General features: G+C 50.1%; 1 protein-coding gene across 8 annotated transcripts in view; it reads right to left on the bottom strand.

The window, feature by feature from the left end:
- The window catches only part of LOC119972558 (clavesin-1-like), a 174,553-nt gene that overhangs the window by 60,483 nt on the left and 90,485 nt on the right, over positions 1-23,585 (bottom strand). For 7 of the 8 annotated variants that reach the window (XM_038809444.1, XM_038809452.1, XM_038809447.1 and 4 more), the window contains one exon: positions 9,622-9,857. In XM_038809444.1, coding sequence (XP_038665372.1) covers positions 9,622-9,857 — 236 coding nt within the window. Of the gene's footprint in view, positions 1-9,332; positions 9,489-9,621; positions 9,858-23,585 lie in introns of all 8 variants that reach the window. The other variant, XR_005462078.1, reaches the window with a different exon arrangement.

The raw sequence follows: 23,585 nt of genomic DNA, 5'->3' as shown, positions 1-23,585 counted from the left end.
ACGGCTGCGTCACGACGGCTGACAGCTTGCCCCGCGCATGCGCGGTGGCCGTCTTTCCCCTCAGCCGCCCCGCAAGACGTGGCGGCTTGATATTGCGGGGCGGCGGAGGGGAAATAGTGCGTCCGATTGAGACGCCAGCCCGACGATCGGTGGGCACCGATCGCGGGCCTGTCCCCTCCCGAGCACAGTCGTGGTGCTCATTCCCCACCGGGCCCCCTACAAGCCCCAAAACGGCATCTGACGGCTATTTCACGACAGCAGCGACCAGGTGTGGTCGCCGCCGTCGTGAAACGGTCGCGAACGGCAGGCCGCTTTGCCCATCCGGGTCGGAGAATCGCCGGTCGCCGTGAAAAATGGCGAGCGCCGATTCTTCCGAGCGGGAGATGGGAGAATCGCGGGGGGCGCCAGGGGGTTGGGAAATTAATCGGTGGGCCCTCCCGCGATTCTCCCACCCAGCGTGGGGAGCGGAGAATCGCGCCCTGTGACTGCCAGGCCGTTTCGGCCACTGAACATTCGAACCTGCTGATGAGAGACGCATTTGTTACGGGCAGAGGGTCTGACTACATCCGCCAGCGCCTCTTAGAAGGGGCCACGCTTTACCTCGCGGCGACCAAAAAAACTAGCGCTCTCGCTTAGGGTCGCCTCACGCAACGTACAGGCCTATGCCCCCGACTGCGCGGCCCACCCCCTCCTGTGCAGCGTGGACCTCGCCGACGGCCACCCCATCAGCGACCGCCCCTAGCCAACCCCACACCTGCGCCGTGCGGCAGCCAAGCAACTCCGGGGAACCAAATGCTACTTCTGCGGACAGTCAAAACACCGCTAGCAGTGCTGCCCGGCGCGGAGCGTGCTCTGCAAGGCCTGTGGCAAAAAGGGACATTTTGCAGCAGTGTGCCAGGCCCGCTAAAGCGCCGCGATTGTCCCGGCACCCCCCACGTGCGGCCAGTGGGCGACGCCATCTTCCCCTCCTCGGACCACGTGCGGCCGTGTGCGCCACCATCTTGCTCTACTCACAACATGTGCGGCCCGAGGCCGCCGCCATCTTGCCTGCCCCAGGACACGTGCGGCCCGTGGGCGCCGGCATCTTACCCGCCTCAGGACCCCTGCCCGTTGGGCACCTCATCAGGTCGCTCATCAACTCGGTCACGATTGACCAGTCTCGACCGTACAACCTCGTGACCGCTTCAACAAAGGTGAAGGTCGACGGCACGAGATCTCCTGCCTTCTGGACACCGGGAGCACTGAGAGCTTCATCCACCCCGATACGGTAAGGCGCTGCTCCCTCACGGTATCCCCCTGCTAACCAGAGAATCTCCCTGTCCATACAGCAGCCATTTCGTCAGCTGCTGTTGGAGGCCACACATCTCTGTGTAATAAAGCCTCGATTACATTCTACTCTCGTCTCGTCGTAATTGATAGTACATCAGTATGTAGATTGTCCGACCAGAGGGGAGGCCATATTGGATTTGGTACTTGGTAATGAACCAGGGCAAGTGATAGATTTGTTAGTGGGGGAGCATTTTGGAGATAGTGGCCACAATTCTGTGACTTTCACTTTAGTAATGGAGAGAGATAGGTGCATGCAACAGGGCAAGGTTTACAATTGGGGGAACGGTAAATACGATGCTGTCAGACAGGAACTGAAGTGCGTAAGTTGGGAACATAGGCTGTCAGGGAAGGACAAAATTGAAATGTGGAACTTGTTCAAGGAACAGATACTACGTGTCCTTGATATGTAAGTCCCTGTCGGGCAGGGAAGAGATGGTCAAGTGAGGGAACCATGGTTGACAAGAGAGGTTGTATGTCTTGTTAAGAGAAAGAAGGATACTTATGTAAGGCTGAGGAAACAAAGTTCAGACAGGGCGCTGGAGGGACACAAGATAGCCAGGAGGGAGCTGAAGAAATAGATTAGGAGAGCTAAGAGAGGGCATGAAAAATATTTGGCGGGTAGGATCAAGGAAAACCCCAAGGCCTTTTACACATATGTGCGAAATATGAGAATGACTGGAGCGAGGGTAGATCCGATCAAGGACAGTAGCGGGAGATTGTGTATTGAGTCTGAAGAGATAGGAGAGGTCTTAAACGAGTACTTTTCTTCAGTATTTGCGAAGGAGAGGGGCCATATTGTTGGAGAGGACAGTGTGAAACAGACTAGTTAGCTCGAGGAGATACTTGTTAGGAAGGAAGATGTGTTGGGCATTTTGAAAAACTTGAGGATAGACAAGTCCCCCGGGCCTGACGGAATATATCCAATGATTCTATGGGAAGCAAGAGATGAATTTGCAGAGCTGTTGGCAATGATCTTTTCATCCTCACTGTCAACAGGGGTGGTACCAGGGGATTGGAGAGTGGCGAATGTCATGCCCCTGTTCAAAAAAGGGAATAGGGATAACCCTGGGAATTACAGGCCAGTTAATCTTACTTCGGTGCTCGGCAAAGTAATGGAAAGGGTACTGAGGGTTAGGATTTCTGAGCATCTGGAAAGACACTGCTTGATTAGGGATAGTCAGCACGGATTTGTGAGAGGTAGGTCTTGCCTCACAAGTCTTATTGAATTCTTTGATGAGGTGACCAAGCACGTGGATGAAGGTAAAGCAGTGGATGTAGTGTACATGGATTTTAGTAAGGCATTTGATAAGGTTCCCCATGGTCGGCTTATGCAGAAAGTAAAGAGGCATGGGATAGTGGGAAATTTGGCCAGTTGGATAACGAACTGGCTAATCGATAGAAGTCAGAGAGTGGTGGTGGATGGCAAATATTCAGCCTGGAGCCCAGTTCCCAGTGGCGTACCGCAGGGATCAGTTCTGGATCCTCTGCTGTATGTGATTTTCATTAATGACTTGGATGAGGGAGTTGAAGGGTGGGTCAGTAAATTTGCAGACAATGCAAAGATTGGTGGCGTTGTGGATAGTGAGGAGGGCTGTTGTCGGCTTCAAAGAGACATAGATAGGATGCAGAGCTGCGCTGAGAAGTGGCAGATGGAGTTTAAACCCTGACAAGTGTGAGGTTGTCCATTTTGGAAGGACAAATATGAATGCGGAATACAGGGTTAACGGTAGGGTTCTTGGCAATGTAGAGGCGCAGAGAGATCTTGGGGTCTATGTTCATAGATCTTTGAAAGTTGCCACAAGTGGATAGAGCTGTGAAGAAGGCCTATGGTGTGCTAGCGTTCATTAGCAGAGGGATTGAATTTAAGAGCTGTGAGGTGATGATGCAGCTGTACAAAACCTTCGTCAGGCCACATTTTGAGTACTGTGTGCAGTTCTGGTCGCCTAATTTTAGGAAGGATGTGGAAGCTTTGGAAAAGGTGCAAAGGAGATTTACCAGGATGTTGCCTGGAATGGAGAGTAGGTCTTATGAGGAAAGGTTGAGGGTGCTAGGCCTTTTCTCATTAGAACGGAGAAGGATGAGGGGCGACTTGATAGAGGTTTATAAGATGATCAGGGGAATAGATAGACAGTCAGAGACTTTTTCCTGGGTGGAACAAACCATTACAAGGGGATATAAATTTAAGGTGAATGTCAGAGGTAGGTTCTTTACCCAGAGAGTAGTGGGGGCATGGAATGCACTGCCTGTGGAAGTAGTTGAGTCGGAAACATTAGGGACCTTCAAGCGGCTATTGGATAGGTACATGGATTATGGTACAATGATGGGGTGTAGATTAATCTGTTCTTAATCTAGGACAAAAGTTTGGCACAACATCGTGGGCCGAAGGGCCTGTTCTGTGCTGTATTTTTCTATGTTTCTATGAATTGCACAGGTGCTATGACTCATTGCTGCTTTGTATCACTTGTTATGTCAAAGGGGTCAGTATATTCACTACATTCAGGGCCATTGGCTGTATTCCCATTGTGAAACTGCTGTATCAGATTTACAGCTTCATCAGGACATCCAGATTTGGCTTAGACATTCCATGAGGCCTCTCTGTGTCAAAGGCCTTCTTCAGGTCAGAGAAAGCACAGTCATATTCCATCTTGTAACTACCAAAAGGGTAAGTTCATGTCACAAATGTCAAGATGTACCACAATAGTAAAAAATAGTATCACACTCAGTAAAGCAATTTAACAGGATTATGTTCACTAAGAAGATATTCTACAGATGTCTACAGGAGTAGGATTGCTGATCAGATTTGCATCTTCTCCGAAATATCACATTTTGGACTCGTTCACTTGCCAGCCTACTTTAACTCCTGGTGAAGTAAAATCTTGATTTAAAAATTCTCCTCCTTGTTTCCAAGACCACCACCAGTTCCCCTCCCCCATGGCCTCACCCTTCCCTACCTCTGTAATCTCCTTCAGCTCCACAACCGTCCGAGATATCTGTCTCCTCAAATTTTGACCTCTCATATAATTACTCTACCACTCATGGCCGTGCCTTAAACTGCTAGGTTCCTAAATTCTGGAATTCGCTCCCTCTCCAGCTTGCTACCCGCAGAGGCGGGAGGGGGAGGGTGATGGTATGGGGTGGAGAGGGATAGGGATGATGCATCGGAGCGGGTGACCACTGGCTGAGTTGGGATCCCTGGCCCACCCACTCCAATGTTCCCATTGGCGGACGTCTTCTGGTGCAACTGGGGCTAGATGGGCCTTGCTGCTGCTCAGTGTCCCAGGTGGCATGGTGCCACCATGTTCTGCCCGCTGCCCATCAGATGCGCCAGGGACAGGAGGGGGTGGGGGGAGGAGTCCGAGGCGCCGTGGTATTCTGGCACCTCCCCTGCGGGAGTCACCGGCACAGGCCCCCATCACCTCCTCCTCCCTCGAGGGGCCTGGTGGCCCCCGGGCTACTCCATTGGGGGTGTGGGGGTGCGAGCAGAGCTAATCCCTGGAGGCTTCCTCTCCACCTGGCACTGCCAGTCTTGGAGGCCTGCCTTCATCTCAATCAGGGTCTCCATGCTTATGTCCATGGAGCATGGGGAGTGGATCACCTCCCTCTGGGACTGCACCACATCACCCTGTGCCACAGCAGCCAATGCCCAGGCAATACCGCCGACGCCCTCAGCTATGACCCGCTGTGACTGATCACGCTCTGGAGTGCCGCTGCAATGTCCAGGTGGCCCTGGTACATGTATCCCGGGCTTCAGCTACCACTCACACAGAGTGTCCCAGGACTCGGACATCCTGACCCATAACCAATACCTTTGTTCCCAATGTCTCCACTGCGGATGTTATCCATGCGGAGTTGGCCTGGGTGGCATGCATGTTCGGCACCACCTGAAACTCCTGCATATGACTGGATTCCTCCATCTGCACCTGCAGGCAATGGATGGTTGCTGACACACTTTCGTGCAGTCTCTAGCTCTGTGACTGCATCTCCACCAGCGATGGCACTGCCCTTTCTAGAAACCCAAAGCCCATCTGCACGGCAGCCAATCCCTGCAGTCTGTCCGCCTCCTTGGGAGTTCCTACCTCCACCTGCTGTACCACAGCATGAATGTGGTGTGCACCAGATGGTGCCCCAGGAGCATCCTTACTAAAGTGCCCGACCGAGGTGAATGTCTCTGGGACGGTGGAGGTTATTGGAGACAGCTGCATTGGGATGTTAGTGGATGTTGGTGTCTCGGGCTGCGGTTTGAGGGCTCCCGTCGCTGTCCCTGTACCTGTCCTCTTCCTCGCTGCTATCTGTTAGTAATTGTCTCTGTACAAGAACATGAGTCAGCATACTAAAGAACAGCAAGCCACAGGAGGGACTGAAGGCAATACTGCAAATACTGAAAGAGTTGGAACCTTCTCAGGCTACAAACTTAACTTGGGCAAAAGCAAGACATTCCCAGTGAACCCAAAAGGGGGAGGGAGAGAGCTGGAGGGGCTCCCGTTCAAAACGGCCCAGAACAGATTCCGTTACCTTGGGATCCAAATAGCCAGAGACTGGACACAGATCCACAAGTGGAACCGGACCAGCCTGGTGGAGGAAGTAAAAAAAGACCTACCGAGGTGGGGCTCACTCCCACTCTCCCTGGCGGGAAGAGTGCAGATGATCAAGTTGAACATACTGCCAAGGTTCCTCTTCCTGTTTAGATTCATCCCCAAGGACTTTTTCCAAAACATAGACAGGCTAATCATGGCGTTTGTGTGTGTGTGTGGGGGGGGGGGGGGGGGGGGGGGGGCAAGAACCCGAGAATTCCCAAGCCAACACTGCAAAGAAGGAAAATCAAAGGAGACGTGGCCTCACAAAATCTACAATACTACCACTGGGCAGCAACGGCAGAAAAAGTGAGGGGATGGGTACACGAACCCGACACAGATTGGGTACAAATGGAGGAGGCATCCTGTAAAGGAACAACCCTCCGGGCCCTGGCCACAGCAGCACTCCCATCCTCCTCAACAAGGTACACAACGAGCCCAGTGGTAGCGGCCACGCTGAGAACATGGGCCAAATTCAGACAGCACTTCGGGATAACCAAAATGCCCCTTATGGCCCCCATTTGCGGCAATCACAGATTCCCCCCAGCCATGCTAGATACCACCTTCAAAAGATGGAGGCGGGACGGGGCACACTGACGGTCGGGGACTTCTACATAGGGCACAGACTGGCGATATTGGACGAACTGACGAGGAAGTGGAAACTAGCAAGAGGACAGGAATTGAGACACCTCCAAATAAAGCACTTCCTCCGCAAAGAGACAGCAGGGTACCCCGGGGCCCCAGAAAGCACATTACTAGAGGACCTGATAGGCACAAGCAGTGAGAAGAGGGGTTATGTGGGAGAATATATGGACAGCTACTGGACAGAGCTCAGACACCACTGGATAGGACCAGACAAAAATGGGAGGACGAACTGGGAACAGAGGTGGGATGGGGACTCTGGAGCGAAGCACTGAGCAGGGTGAGCTCCACCTCCTCCTGTGCAAGGCTAAGCCTAATGCAGCTCAAAGTGGTGCACAGAGTGCACCTGACCAGAACCCGATTGAGCAGATTCTTCCCGGAGAAAAATGGGGAAACCACAAGAGAAGAGGAAGGGTGCTGAAACCAATGGGGGTGGGGGGGAGGAGGATGGGGGGATATCATAGACCGATCCAGAGGGCAGCAAAATGTACGTACAGTTAGTCAAATGAAGGACAAAACAAACCTCTCTGTAAAATAAAGCAAATTAGCGCGGGCAAAAAAATGTAATGTATATAAGTAAGAACTGTTTATAAATATGAGAAAAGCCAATAAAAAGATTTTCAAAAAAAAATAATTTCAAGCAATGCTCAACAAATCAATTATGATGGCATCAAAGCTTTTACTATTGTCCTCTGATTATATATCAATTAATTTCAGTCAAAATTTCTAACGTGATTCTCACAGCCATTATGTATGAAGGGTTATAAATCTCAATCGCCATCACGGAGCAGAGGGCAATGGACCTGATCGGTGGGGTGGGAGAGAAGGCAGTTGCAGAGGTGGGCATGGGACAGCCAAATGAGCCCCCAATGCATTGCGATGTCCCTCCGGCATGTGAGTCACGCCGTCCCCCCACGATATGCCCACCCTTGATTTTACCATACATCCTGTCTTGGCATCTTGCAAGGTCACCTTCCAACGAGAAGAGACTGGCTGCAACAACGCAACTCACCTGGTGAAAAGGCAGGACCGTCCAGAGACCCTCGCGGGGTTGTGGCTGGGGGTGAGGTAAAGTCAGAGGTCTTGCACCTTCTATGATTACATGGGAAGATGCTGTGGGAAGGGATGAGGGTTGGGAATGATGGAGGAGTGAACCAGGGTTTAAAGGAGGAAGTGGTCCCTGCAGAATTCTGACAGGGGGGTGAGGAGAAGATATGTTTCTTGGTGGCAACATGCTGGAGTTGGCGGAAATGGCGGAGAATAAATCTTTGAATGCAAAGGCTGGTTGGTGAGGTGAAAAGTGAGGACAAGTGGGCCCCTATTATGGTTCTGGGGGGAAGGGGAAGACGTGAGGGCAGCGCTGCAGGAGACAAGTCGGACACATTTGAATACTCCGTCAATCACAGTCAGGTGGGAAACCTGGGTGAAGGAAAAGGGCAGATATGTCAAAAGCGCCACTTTCAAAGGTGACACCATCAGAACAGATGGGATGGAAGTGGAGAAACTGGGAGAATGGGACGGAGTCCATACAGGAAGCAGGGTGTGAAAAGCTGTAGTTAAGATAGCTGTGAGAGTTGGTGGGCGTGTAATGAATATTGGTGGTCAGACTATCACTAGAAAGGTCGAGGAGGTGAAGTGAAGCGTCAGAGGTGGACCATGTGAAGGTGAGAGAGGGGAGGATATTGGAAGTAAAATCAATAGATTGTTCTATGTCCAGACAAAAGCATGAAGCAACAAAGATATAGTTATGATGTAACGGAAGGTTTTTTTTGCACTTTACCAGAACCAGACATTGGACACACTGTCATTTACAATTTGAGCAGAGTGTTTTATTAGAAGACAAGTGTCAAATTGTCTGCAATAATTCAATTCTTTTCAAAGTGGTAGTTCCACCAGGAACAGCACTGGTGATGAACATCTCAGGAGAAACCTGGACTGAGTTGCCAGGATTGACTTTAAAAAAGCAATGTTACTTTTGACCTCTGGCAGTACAGTGATCAATAGACCTTCATCATCCAGTCACAAATTAACTAGTAAATTGAGACGAGCATGGTGATCTAATTAGTCATATAGCAATGAAATGGATCTATTTTTTAAATTCATGAAATTGAAATATAAAGGGCAATGCAATGACATACTGCACTGCACCCCAGGTACTATTCTATGGAATTTAGGGCATAGCCCCAATTCTGGCAACTTCTCGAAAGCTAATTTCCTGATCTCAGCCATAATGGTGTAGCAAGATGCCAAGCAGGGCTAAGAAACTATTTTGTAAAAACCGACAGGGTGTAATTTGACTCTGTGTGATAGTGTAAAATGGATGTCAGTGGACCAGCAGCCACTTGTTCACCTGTCCAGACTTGTTCCATTGAAGTCACAATTAACCCCTAATAGTTTCCACGGTAGATTGTTCCTGACTGATCCAGGATCAAATCCAGCCTAAAACATCACAGATAGGCAGCACTGTCCCCTTCAATTAATTTCAGTCAAAATTTCTAACATGATTCTCACAGCCACTTTGAAAGTTCGCCATCTTTCTTACAACAACGTTGATTTACCTTAATAAAACCTGAACTCCAGGGCTGACTAGAGCATTTTTATTTTATGATGTTATTCTCATTTACTCCCCTCCCCTACTGCAGGCAGTGATTCAGTGATACAGGTCACATACGCTGACCTCCCTCTGGTAGCTGTCCAAGTGGCCATGTTTTATGGTTAAGCCTCAGAGGCGATTGTCAGCAGGTTATTTGACTCCAGGGCTTTTGCACACAAGACTGATCACATCCTCACCTGCACACATGCACATTCCAGCAGGAGGTCAGCTGGAAATTCTTCTCCATTCTGGTCAATGGTGATGCTTTCAGCCATATGGCTCAGCCTAGCTGAGATCAGGGCTGTGTGCACAGCCTGGTTCTGTCTGCCTCAATGCTATAGCACACGGTCCATCTGTCCATTAAAACAGTGGGTGACTTTAATCTGACATTATTATAACGTGCAATAAAAAATAAGGAACATGAGTAGACTTTGAAATCTGCAGCAGAAATCCAGTAAGTAGTTGATATAATTAGACTGCACAAACCTCTTCATATGCTTGGGAGGAGAACTGCTGTCACGATTATCCAGCATGTCTTTTACATTCATTGAATCGTAGGAATTGCAGGGATATTCAGTGTCGTCATTGTACTCTGGACCAAGCAGTGTCCGCGCCCAGGTTCCCATATCATATGGAGGTAGGGTGCCTCCAAACTCAGATGGCAGATACTCTGGATGGATTAGCTGATGTAGACTGTTTAAGTTGTTGCCATGGAGAAAGATCTAAAACAAAAAGAATGAAATATGAAAAACCATCACAAATATGGTAAATTCAAATCATTAGTGCTAAACTGAATTGCATCAAAGCTAGAAAAATATTCATTTAATGAACGTTTGTTTTCATTGAGATTTCAAAGCATCAAATATCCAGAATCTATGAACTGCATAAATAATTTTCACTCCAAATAGTCATAGATAAATACATGTTTCTTATTATTTTTAGAAACAAATCACTCCTTCTGAGGTGATGATTTAGTGGTGTAATCCAACACATACTGTTCAATATTGCTAAAGTTTTCTATGCTCTGTGTTATCACCATGTTAGCTGCGAAGCCCTTCATGGTAGGAATTCAGCTGCTTACTATTTCAGGCTTTTAGCCAAAATTGAAATTATGAACACCTCAAAACGGAGATAATTTATTTTGCTGATGGCACTATAACATGCAGCATAATCCAATTCTCAAACACATGTGGCATTTGTTTATCACAAGGCTACAAAATAATAACAGATCAGCAAATCCGATCAGACCATCTTTGTTCACCCATCCAGGACGACATGATAGGCACGATTCAGCGGACTCAAATTAAAGTCTGGTTTTGGGCGCGTTTGGCAGGGAATTTCGCGATGGTCGCATTGGCGAGATCGCTGCCTGCATTCAACGGCACGTAGAGCCAAAAATCAACCCCACCAGATTCTCGACACTACTGGCTCCCTTGCTGTCTGATTCGCCCGTCTTGCACCTCAGCAGTTCGCCGGTCCCATGGGGGAGAGGCTTTTAAACCCTCACCACTCACTCCCAGTCAACACACAAACATGGCCTGCTCCTTGCTTTGAGGATGACAACCTCACAAGGCTTCTTAATGGTGTGGATGTAAGGCAGGGCACCATGTTCCCCCAAGGTGGTCGGAGGACCAGGAGCAGGGTCAGCAATGCCACCTGGGAGGCAGTGCCAGCGGCTATCAGTGGGGACAGCATGACAAGGGGGATTGCTGTCCAATGTCGGAAGAAGATGAACGACCTCCAACGAGCTACAAGGATAAGTTACCACCTCTCTCCTGACATTCATTCCGCCTGCCACCCCGGAAACCCCCCTTCCACCTCGCAACCGGCTGGCTGACACCTCGCACCCTCCCCACATCCGATCTTCGAATTTGTTCCTCAGAACTACCTGGGACCCAACATACAACCCCTTCATGTTCAGGTGTGGTACCCTCAAATGCCACCTGCCATAGCCCCCCTGCCCCCTGAGCTAGCGGTTCACAATGTGCTATCTTTGTCCCTGAAAGAGAAGAAAGCCCATAATAAATGGGAACGGGCCAAGATGGAGGGAGGAATCGGAGAGATTTGAGTCCTCACCCCCCTATGAGGAAGGGCCCTGCTGGATTGTCCGAGAAGAGGGCAGTCACCGACAGCGAGATTGACCTGCAGCAGAAAGATGATGATCCATTGACCCTTCACCAGATGACTTGTCTCAAGTGAGTTGCTCATGTCAGGCAAAATGATCCTTCCCTCTCACTGGCCACATATCCATTGTCTGGCTGGATCACCATCTGATGGGGCCGGGCCATCCGGAGTCATACCCCGGGCCCCGCCACCCAAGAGACCACCTCGGAGGAGAGCTCCAAGGAGACCACCAGCAGCAAGACATTGCAGCTTCCAGCTGCACCATCTACCGGTGCAGAGACAGACATCTCGGTGGACAACATTAGTGGACAGGCTTCAAGGGCACAATCTGGTGAGCACCACACATTTGCTGATGCACATCGGGTAGAAGCAGGAGTATCCAAGGGAGGGAATGGCAGGGAAGGGGCAATTGTTGGGGGGAAGTGTGCTAAATGGGCGGGGGTCCTCGGCGAATCTGGAGATAAAGAGGGCCTCCCTAGTCCTCCTCACATGTCAGACCCTTGCCGCTGCCTGTCCTCCATCCTCCGGTTCCTCCTCAGGCTCGTCCTCCAACCACTCCTGGACACTCAACTTCCTCCTCAGATGAGGCCACATATTCCTCCACATCCACATCCTCCTGCTCCTCCTCCAGTATATCGCCTCACTGCTGTGCCAGATTATGGAGGACACAGCAGACCACCATAAAACTGGAGACCCTCTGGGGGGTGTACTGCAAGGCTACGCCAGAGCGGTCAAGGCTTCAGAGCCATCTCTTTAGCAGCCCGATGCTCTGCTCAATGCCAGCATGGGTGGCAATGTGGGCCTCATTATATCGGGGCGGGGTGGGTGGGGGGATGGTGGGGGTGAGGGTGGGCGGGAGGGAGATAAAGGGGTTAAAATGGGGAAGGCAGGACAGGAGGAGGGAAATGACAGGGGGGGTTGGGTGTTAGTCAGCTAGTTTTTTATTTATTATTATGTTCCTGTTTGTTCTTGCTCTTGTTTTTGTTTGTATTTACTGTTTATACAAATGCCTCAATTAAAATACTTTTTAAAAAGATTAATTTACAAATGTAGCTTACAGGTGACAATAAATGGATAGCACTTTTCTGAAGATTGCAATATATTTCTGAATAAAAATAAAAAATCTTACAAGATTTTTTAATCATTTATTTTTTTAAAAATAATTTTTATTCAAATTTTCACATTTTCACAAAAAAGAAAACAATAACAGAAAATTCTGGGAACAAAAAAACCAGAACCCCCCCCGCCGTAAATACAAAAGAGAAACAATAAATTAATGCCCGTCATTGGCAAAAAACAGATATTCAACCCAAAACAAAAACAAAGAGACAACCCACCCCCCCCCCCCCCCCCCCCCCCCCCCCTCCAACCCGGGTTGCTGCTGCTGCTGACCGTTTGTTTTTACCGTTCTGCCAGGAGATCTAGGAATGGTTGCAATCTCCTGAAAAACCCCTGCACTGACCCACTTAGGGCAAATTTCACCCTCTCCAATCTAATAAACCCCGCCATATCGTTGACCCAGGCCTCCACGCTTGGGGGCCTTGCATCATTCCACTGAAGAAGAATCCTCCACCGGGCTACTAGGGACGCAAAGGCCAGAACACCGGCCTCTTTCGCCTCCTGCACTCCCGGCTCCACTGCAACCCCAAATATTGCGAGTCCCCAGCCTGGATTGACCCTGGATCCTACCACCCTCGATACTGTCCTTGCTACACCCTTCCAAAATTCCCCCAGCGCTGGGCATGCCCAGAACATGTGGACATGATTTGCTGGGCTCCCTGAGCACCTAATACACCTGTCCTCGGTCCCAAAAAACCGGCTCATCCTTGTCCCGGTCATATGAGCCCTATGCAGTACCTTAAACTGTATGAGTCTACGCCTCGCACATGAAGAGGAGGAGTTCACCCTTTCTAGGGCATCTGCCCACGTCCCCTCCTCAATCTCCTCACCCAGCTCCTCCTCCCATTTATCTTTCAGCTCCTCCACCGAGGCCTCGTCTACCACCTGCATCACCTGGTACACTTCCGAGATCCTCCCCTCTCCAAACCATACCCCTGAGAGCACCCTGTCCTGGACCCCACACGGCAGCAGGGGGAACCCCGCCACCTGCCGCCTGACAAACGCCCTTACTTGCATGTACCTAAAGGTGTTCCCCGGGGGGAGCCTGGACTTTCCTTCCAGCTCACTCAGGCTCGCAAACTTCCTGTCTATGAACAGGTCCCCCAGCCTCCTGACACCTGCCCTGTGCCAACTCAGGAACCCGCCATCAATTCTCCCCGGAACAAACCGGTGGTTCCCCCGTATCGGGGACCCCATCGAGGCCCCCACCTCCCCCCTGTGCCGCCTCCATTGCCCCCAAATCTTGAGGGTAGCTGCCACCACCGGGCTCGTGGTATACCTCGTCAGAGGGAGTGGCAGCGACGCAGTTGCAAACGCTTCCAGGCTCGTACCCACACAGGATGCCATCTCCAGCTTCTTCCATGCTGCCCCCTCCCCGTCCATTACCCACTTACGCATCTTCGCTGCGTTGGCAGCCCAATAATACCCACAGAGGTTGGGCAACGCCAGCCCCCCCCCCCCCCCCCCCCCCCCCCCCATCCCTGCCCCGCTCCAAGAACACCCGTCTCATGCTTGGAGTCCCGTGTGCCCACACAAACCCCGTAATGCTCCTGTTAACCCGCCTGAAAAAGGCCTTCTGGATAAGGATGGGGAGGCACTGGAACAGGAACAGAAACCTCGGGAGCACCGTCGTCTTGACTGACTGCACCCTACCCGCCAGAGACAGCAGCAGCATGTCCCACCTCTTAAACTCCTCCTCCATTTGCTCCACCAGCCTGGGAGGTTTAGCTTATGCAAGGCCCCCCAGCTCCTGGCCACCTGAATCCCCAAGTACCTGAAGCTCCTCTCCGCCCTTTTCAGTGGGAGCCTCCCAATCCCCCCCTCCTGGTCCCCCGGGTGTATCACAAACAGCTCACTTTTCCCAAAGTTAAGCTTATACCCTGAGAAATCCCCAAATTCCCGGAGAATCCCCATCACCACCGGCATTCCCCCCACCGGGTCCACCACATACAACAATAGGTTGTTAATCATTTCTAAAACATTGACCAGTTATTTTATGTTTTTTTCTTTTGATTTACAATGCTGAGTATTAGAAATTGTTACTTATGAAAATTAAGTGTTTAAAAGTTTAAGGGGATGTTTGAGTATTAAGAAGATAACAGTGCAGGTCAAACGCTTGCTGCATTGCTTTGTTCAAACAAAAATAATGACATAGTTCACAAGCAGAGCAGGAGATGCCGGAGCTATTCATAGTCAATACAATGCAGTCAACCATTTGCTTTTCTTCTCTGTGCTGGGCATTGTCAATGACTAGTTGGCAATGCCTTTAACACTTCCACTCACCTAAACATCAAATCAAGGCATTAAGAGCTAACTTGAATTCATCAAAATCCTAATTCATGCAACTAAATTACTAAACATTTAAGCTGAGTTACTTCTGGGTGTCACTGGATGTGCTAAACAATATGTTATTACCAAGCACAATGGTGACATCTTGTGGCTGTAAGTAAATACAGTAAAACCCCTTTGTGGATAAATCTGGACTACAGGCAGTGGCATTAGCTTCCCTGCCTTCAGAACGGTGTTCTTCAAACCTTTTTGCCTGGGACCCATTTTTACCTACCAGACGTCTTTTGGGACCCATGGCGGCCAGCCAACCTTTGCGACCCACGCCGGTCAACATTCGCGACCCACGCCGGCCAACCTTCGCGACCCACCATTTTCGCTTACCTCTAATGTGACAGGTGAGCCTGCCTGTTCCTCACAATCTCACTTGCTTTGTTATTCAAAGTTACATTTCTGACAATGACTTTAGCTGCTGATTTAAGTTCTCATTGCATCCTTTAAAAAAAATCAAGAGGTTTGTCCTCGAACTCGCCATGCTTAATCTTCAAATGCCATTGAAGTTTGCGGGTTTTAAACTTTCATTTGCCAGTACTTACCTGCATATAACACACATAGGATTGCATTGTGATTTGCATTTGCACAATTAATAAAGCCATGCCTCAAGAATCATCTTTATACAGTTTTGTTCACAATTTCAGCTTCTTCGTAATGGTTTGTTAATCCGAGAACTTGGAGCTCACACCAGCACTGCTTTGTCCGGCCGAGGAGTCTCTCAAGGAGCTCTCTCCAGCAGATTCAGTACTGTCGCTAGTCCTCTTTTCCTTATTGCAAACTAATCCATCTTCAGTTCTTCACACACTGGTGTTACTTGCTTGCTGGTAGCTACAAAATGAAGGAATCTTTCCTTCATGATCTTGTGGCCAAAGCACGGATCGCGTGATGTCAGTGTACGTACTTGCCGTGTGGCCTGCTCTCTGCCCCCATTTCTGGTGGGAAGATTCTGTTGTTTTTAAAAATAAATTTTGTCCTGGGACAGTGCGCTGATGTCAGTCGGAGATGGTACTGGGACAGCGCGCTGACATCAGAGTGTGCAGTCTGCCCAGTCTGGGCACCGGGCCTGTGCACTACTGGATCTGCCTGAGGGGACATGCATGCGGATGGCATTCTCTTCTTTTTTTAAACAGCACATGGATTCCTATGTGTTTTATTTGTGAGGACTGATAACTTACAACACACTATTATAGTGGCACGATTCCAGAGGTTTCAAACATTCACACATATTTCACATGCTGGTGTTTAAATTCCACTTACCCTGCCCCAGAGGAGAACCACACATCATTTATTTTCTGTGACTGCTGCTGGTGTCTTGTTCTTGGATCTCAATTTGAAGAACAAATTGCTGCAATCCCTGTATATGTAGCTATCACATACTTCCTCCTCTCTGTGAGGGTGTAGGTATTGAAGTACTTGTGCAAGTCAGTGAACTGGTGCTGACTGCCAGAATTGTGAGCCGCCATTCTCGCCCCTCACACAAACATCACTCGGCTGCTCACTGTGTCCTTCACAGGCCTCAAGCTCCAAAATTACCCCCGCCGGAAGTACCGCCATCGGCTCCTCCTATTGGTCAGCGGAACACTGAGGCGCCAGATGTGACATTAGGAAAGCTAATCACCCATTGAATAATCTGGGTGCCAATTGTATAGAGCAAGGCAAAATGCTCCTTTACCCTCCCGACATCTGCCCGTGACCCACGTGTGGGTCGTGACTCTGAGTTTGAAAGACCCTGCTTTACACAGTCTGTCGATGGATGCATAAAACAATCTTGAAAAATCTTGAAGTGATCAGAGTACAAATTCTGAGGAAAGGTCTGTACCCAGAGAATCTTTTTTTCCTCTCCCCACGTATGCTGCCTGATCAGCTGAGAATTTCCAACAATTTATACGGGACTCTCCGTCGGCGGGATCCTCTGCTTTGCTGGCAGTGTACCCACGCCCACGGGTTTCCTGATGGCGCGGGGCTGGCCACAATGGGAAACTCCATTGGTCGGCTGCGGGAACGGAGAATCCCGCCTCCGGCGGGGGTGCGCTGCGCCAGAAAACAGGGCTGGCGGGATGGAGAATCCAGCCCATTATCTTTCAATTTTACAGTATCTGAAATGTTTTTCTTTTTATTCAAAATGCAAGTACTGAGGCTCATAATAATAATAGTTTATTGTCACAAGTAGGCTTCAATGAAGTTACAGTGAAACGCCCCTAGTTGCCACATTCCGGCACCTGTTCGGGGAAGCCGGCACGGGAATTGAACCCACGCTGCTGGCAGTATTCTGCATTCCAGCTCTTTAACCCACTGTGCTAACGGAGCCCCTACTTTACAGGAATTCACAAGCTTCTAAGTAGCTTTGCTTAAAAACTGCCTGTGCAATGTAAAAGATCAAACACGTTTTGCCTACATCACACTATAATCATTCCAATTCCTTTCCCACATCTACTGGTGCACTAAGGCAGACTTTTGTCTGTTCCCATAACTAGTAATTCCCAGAGCGGATCATTGGTCTGTCCCCAGAAAATATAGCTTTGGGGATGCCACTCCACATCATGCATAACTGACCAGGAGTTTCTCTCGCTGTTACCTCCAGCCATTGGTGCGTTGGAAGGATTTGCAGGTTGACACTCAACCTGTTTGGCTGTGTTATGAACGCACCTTGCTTGGCCATCAACTGCTGGGTGGGACTCAAACCCAGAGCTTTTGGCTCAGAGGCAGGGACGCTACCCACAAGATCTGACTATAATCATAGGACTGGTGAAAAGTATTTTTTATCTCACACCAACACTAGGAAAACGTACTGTCAATCCAGATTCAGGGCACAGACTGACTCCATATTAAAACTGGAATCGGTTTATTCCCTGGCTCTAGATTAACATTGCACTATGTGAACATGTTTAATCTGGTTGACAATGCTGTTTTATAAGTACTATTTACCAAGATATTTTTCAAGTCAATAATAACTATTTAGAATGCCTCAAACAGAAGTTGTGTCTTACTTCTCAATGAGCAATGAATGCTGTCAGTGACAGGCACTGTTTACAGAAGCTGGTTTACAGCCATATGCTGAGACGTGCCCCAGTGAATATTTCTTGTCTATACTTTTGAAGCTTACGGCATGTTGTACCCATCTGTCTCTATTGGAAGTACTGGCAGGTTGTAGTCGCACCAGTGAATTAAATAACACACTGGTGTCATAACCCCCACGAGGATCATGGGGAAACCATTGTCGATCTCCCCATGGGACTCATGGACTATGAGCTTCCAGGTAGGAGAGGAAGTCACCCAGCTCGTGCTCGTTAGACCTACATATAAAGCCAGGACCAGGATTGGGTGAGAGTTACTGTTGTGGGCAGAGTAGTGTATCTAGTTTTAATAAATCCTAGTTCCACCACTGCTGGCTTCCTTAGTTACTAAAGTGGCGACGAGGATAGAGGAGACTCCAGACTCACTTGTTGAACCACCGAGCAGCCCTAGACGATTACTATCCCGGAACATTTGGACATAAAGTTCAAGATGCCAGGTCTGGAAGACTGGAGCCAGTATGCTGAATGCATGAGGTACTTCTTCCAGGCTAACGGTATTTTGGGGAAAGACCGTCAGAAAGCATCCTCCCGATTGCCTGCACGGCACCGACCTTTGGAATTATAAGGTGTCTCACTTACCCGGCTGCACCAGATTCCAAATCGTTTGACGAACTGGTCACAGTGGTAAGCTGAACATTATGACCCTAAAAATTCTGTTATCATGCAGCGGTATAGGTTTAACATGGCGGTGTGGTCGCCAGGTGAATGGATCTCTGACTTCTTGATTCAACTTAGGTGGCTAGCAGAGCATTGTGAGTTTGGCCGTCCCTTTCCGAAATGTTGAGGGATAGGCTGGTTTGTGGGATAAACAACACAGCCACTGTATTGGAAGCTGTTCACGGAGCCCACCTTAGATTTACAATGGGCCATCGAGCTGTCACTGTCCTGTGAGCATGCAGAGAAAGGGGTGCAAGTGCTGCAGGCGTCCATGGACTATGGCACCCATAGTTTGGATCCCCTCTGATTCGATTTCCCACCGCGTCACGAGGCAATGCCGGTCAGGCCAGATCACCTCCCATAGGGCACCACCAGAGGCAATTCCCCAGCCAGGCCAAGCACTCGGGAGCCACCCCTGACCTATGGGATGCCTCCCCCAAGGATGAAGGGGAGAGCCCGCCACATTGCCAAATGTGTGGTTGGAGGACATGTGATGGCAGAGTTGCCAGATTTGGCACAGAGAACGCCGTCCAAGGCCGCTGCCGAGATCACCTTGAGCCAGTGTCTTGCACATGCCCCCCTCCCCCCAAATGAGGGGGACTGTTTGGTGCAACGGAACTGCATCACGGGCCAGAAGTTAATGCCAATCCAGGTCACTTTACAAGTGAATGGTCATCCTGTAGTGATGTAAATGAACACTGGAGCTGCTGTTTCCATCGTGGCCCATTAGATGTTTTGATGATTCCGCTCAGGGATCGCGTCGCAAGCGTTGCACGACACCAAGGCGATGTTAGCGATCTATACAGGTGAGCCATTGAGCATCATGGAGACCAAGTTAACTCCGGTAATACACGGGCAACAGTCGGTCCGACTTCCCTTGGTTGTGGTACGGAGACTGAGGCCCAATAGGAGCGTGACTAGTTGCAAGCCCTCTGTTTCAACTGCCAACAAGTTTTTTTAGATGGGCACCGGGAAATTGTATGATGTTCTGGGCAAGTACCCTGAAGTGTTGCAGGAGGGTCTGGACAGGATAAAAGGGGCCAAGGCCCTTATCTACATGGATCCTGATGCTTAACCCAGATACGTTCGGGTGAGGCCAGTCCTTTATGCGTTGCTTGCCAAGGTTGATGCAGAGCTACAGCACCTGAAGAAACGGGATCATACGTCCTGTACAATCTGTGGAGTGGGCCACACCCATGGTGCCGGGAATGAAGCCCAGCAAACCTGTCCAACTCTGCAGTGATTGCAAGCTCATTGTAAACAGAGCTTCAAGCCTGGACTGGCACCCAATGCCTAGAGTAAAAGATTAGTATGCTAAACTGGCTGGAGTGTGTTTCTTCATGTAACTTGACATGAGCCATGTCTATTTACAGGTGCAGCTAGATCCAGCGCCCGGATAATTTGTGACAATGAACAACCATAAAGGGTTATTCGAATAGACCCGCCTTCCGTTTGGGGTCTCATCTGCCCCGGCAATTTTCCAACATGTGATGGAAAGTAGCCTGCAGGATCTGCTGAAGGTGGTCATCCATCTAGATGATATACTCATCATGGGCACCACCAAGAAGGAGCATCGAGAGAACCTGCTCAGACAGGGACTTCTGAAGACGGCCATGGAGTGAGAGGTCGCATATTTGGTGACTCCTGCTCAAGGTGGTATTTTCTGGTCCTTTCCCCATCCAAAGGGTGCGACTTTTGGATGGAAAGAGGTGTAGGAGTACCTGGGAGAAGGTGTAACTCCTCTGGTGTGGTTGGTGGATTGATCCACGAACTAGGAGCGGGGCGAGAAGAGATATTGGAACAAGAGAGTCTTTGTGGGGCATCACAGGATAAGATGGCAGAGGCCAAAGGGGCTGTTCTACCCACCCAGTGGTCAACGGAGTAGGTAGTGGAGTTTCTGAAAGCAAAGTTCGGCCAGTTAGGGAAGGAGGCCCTGGAAGATCTGGCCAAGGTGGTGGAGCCAATTAAAGCAAGGATCGAGAGAGTAGAGCAAGGCTGGAGTACCAGGGCTAGAAGATCCAGAAGGTGGAGGAGGTGGTGGGGGCAGCACGAGGAGCAGTTGGCCTCTTTGGTGGCTGAGGTGGGGGTTATGAAGGAGCCCAGAAGAGGCTGAAGGAGAAGGTGGAGGATCCAGAGAACCATTCTAGAAGGCAAAATTTGAGGATTGTGGGGATGTCCCACGCATTGGAGGTGCATTGGCCTGCACATATGTGGCCAAAATGTTGGAGCAGTTGATGGGGGAGGGGGCCTTTGATTGACCCTTGGAGGTCATCCAAGAGCACACAGGGTGCTGATGAGGCCACAAGCGGGCGAGCCGCCAAGGATGATGATGGTGTGGTTGCACCGCTTTCTGGATAAAGAGACGATTCTTTGGTGGGCGAGGCAGACAAGGAAGTGCGTCTGGGAAGGGAACGAGCTGCGGGGTGTACCAGGACCTGGGTGCAGAACAGAAGAGGACACTTAAAGCGGTGGTTCGGGGCAGATTATTTCAATTCGGACAAATGGGTCAAGGTTGCACTCATTACGAAGAGGGTGACGTTTGGGGTGCTGTACCCGGTCCGCCTATGGATGACTTTCCAGAAACATGAATATTATTTTGGTATGCCAGAGGAGGCGATGGAGTTTATCATGGACAATGGACTGGCAGGAAAAGGAGGACATTGAATTTTGCAGAGTTTGTGGAAATGTTTCTTTGTTCTCGGGAAGCTCTCCCCCTTGAAATGTTCCTTTTGTTTTGATGGCGGGGAATTTGGGGGGCACGCCCTCCCTGGGGAGCCATCAAGGCTGAGTGGACCTTTTCTGCTTTTTGGGGGTGTGTGGACGGGGAAGTATGGATGGGGGGGGGGGGTTTGGAGGCCTTTAGCGGGAGCCATCATGCTAGCAGCGTGGGTGAGTAAACAGGAGTGCAGTGGGATTGTCAGGAGATAGATGTGGGGGGGGGGGGGAGGTGTAGTAGATGTGGCGTAGCTGGAAAGGGAGTGGTGAGAGGAGGGTCACGTGACACGTGCCAGGGGCTGCCCAAAAAGGGATACGAGTGATCGGCAGGGGAGGGGGGTGGGGAGACCCCCCCGATCAGGCTGGTTACATGGAACTGGAGGGGACTGAAAGGGCCAGTCAAACGGTTACGTGTGTTCGCACACCCGAGGAGTCTGAAGGCGGACGTGGCCTTTTTGCAGGAGACGCACTTGAAGATAGGGAACCAGACAGGGTTGAGGAAAGGATGGGTGGGGCACGTGCTCCGTTCGGGACTGGATATGAAGACAAGGGGGGGGTGGGCAGTGACAGTGCTGGTAAATAAGTGGGTGGCATTCGAGGCGGGGAGCATTGTGGCAGATTCGGGGTCCAGGTTTGTGATGGTGATTGGGCAGCTGGAGGGGATGCTGGTGGTCCTGGTAAACGTTTGCACCCCAAATTGGGATGATGTAGACTTCTTGAGGCAAGTGCTGGGGAAGATTCCTGACCTGGACACGCATGACCTGATCATGGGGGTTGCGGGGGGGGGTGGATTTCAATACAGTTATAGAGCCAAGCATGGACTGGTCAAGCCCGAGGTCAGGGAAGGTGTAGGCAAGGTGCAGGCGAAGGAGCTGAAGGGGTTTATGAAGGGTAAGGGGGTGCACCTGTGGAGGTTTGGGAGGTGAAGGGCAAAGGAATAATCATAGTTTTCCCATGTGCATCCCAGATTGACTTTTTTGTGATGAGGCATTGTTGGCGGGGGTGGTCGACTGGACTATTCGGTGATCGTGGTCTCAGACCATGTGGTCTCAGACCACGAGCCGCACGGGTGGATTTGCGTGTGGACCGGAGTGGGCCCCAGCGCCCGCAGTGGAGGCTGGATGTAGGGTTGTTGGCAGATGACCCTAACCCTAATTGGTTTGTTTTTATAAAAATGTCTGAATTAAATATTTTTTCAAAAAAGACAGTTTTCCCAAGGGGTGCTGGCTAATAGGGAGAAAATGTGTGTTTCGCACGAGAGCGACTTACTCAGGATACAGGGTGGACAGGGATGGTCTACATCCAGTGGAAGACAAGGTTCAGGCCATAAAAGGGGCCCCTACCCTGAAGAACACCACTGATCTCCGGTCTAGGCCAGATAAATTTCTTTTTTAAAATACCATTTTATTAAGGTATTTGAAATTTTTTATAACAGTAAAAAAAAAATGACTTCAACATGGTAAAATAAACATCTCCCCCCCCCCAACAGCCCAATCTTCACGCACCTCAACCATACAAGAACAATACACCTGCCCCCCACCCCCCACTTTGGACTACTGCATCTGCTGACATTTTTAATTTTTCCCGAGAAAGTCGACAAACGGCTCCCACCTCCAGGAGAACCCTAACATTGACCCTCTTAAGGCAAACTTTATTTTCTCAAGGCTGAGAAACCCAGCCATGTCACTAACCCAGGTCTCTACACTCGGGAGCTTCGGGTCCCTCCACATTAACAAGATCCATCTCCGGGCTACCAGGGAGGCAAAGGCCAGGACGTTGGCCTCTTTCGCCCCCTGAACTTCCGGATCTTTCGACACTCCAAAGATCGCTACCTCCGGACTCGGCAACACCCGTATTTTTAGCATCGCGGACATTACCTTAGCAGAACCCTGCCAAAACCATCTAAGCTTCGGGCATGCCCAAAACATGTGGCCATGATTTGCTGGGCTTCCCGCGCACCTCGCACACATATCCTCAACCACGAAGAACTTACTTATCCTAGCCACTATCATGTGTGCCCGGTGGACTACCTTAAATTGTATCAGGCTAAGCCTGGCACATGATGAGGAGGTATTAACCCTGCTTAGGGCATCTGTCCATAGCTTTGCCTCTATTTCTCCTCCTAGCTCATCCTCCCATTTGCCCTTCAGTTCCTCCACCGGAGTTTCCTCCGCCTTCGAAAGCTCCTGGTAAATATCCGATACCTTGGCCAGATAAATTATTATACAAAGTTCAGAGCCAACCTGGCCACCTTATGGGCACCACTCTACGTACTGTTGAAGAAAGACATGGGGCGGGATTCACCGACCCCCAGCCGAGTCGGAGAATCGGCGGGGGCTGGCGTCAATCCGGGTCCCGAATTCTCAGCCATCAGAGGTTCGGCGGGGCCGGTCGGCGCCCCCCCGCGAATCTCCGGCCCGC

The sequence above is a fragment of the Scyliorhinus canicula genome, chromosome 10, assembly GCF_902713615.1.
Source record: "Scyliorhinus canicula chromosome 10, sScyCan1.1, whole genome shotgun sequence".
Taxonomy (NCBI): domain Eukaryota; kingdom Metazoa; phylum Chordata; class Chondrichthyes; order Carcharhiniformes; family Scyliorhinidae; genus Scyliorhinus; species Scyliorhinus canicula.
This window is presented reverse-complemented; position numbering and strand designations above follow the sequence as displayed.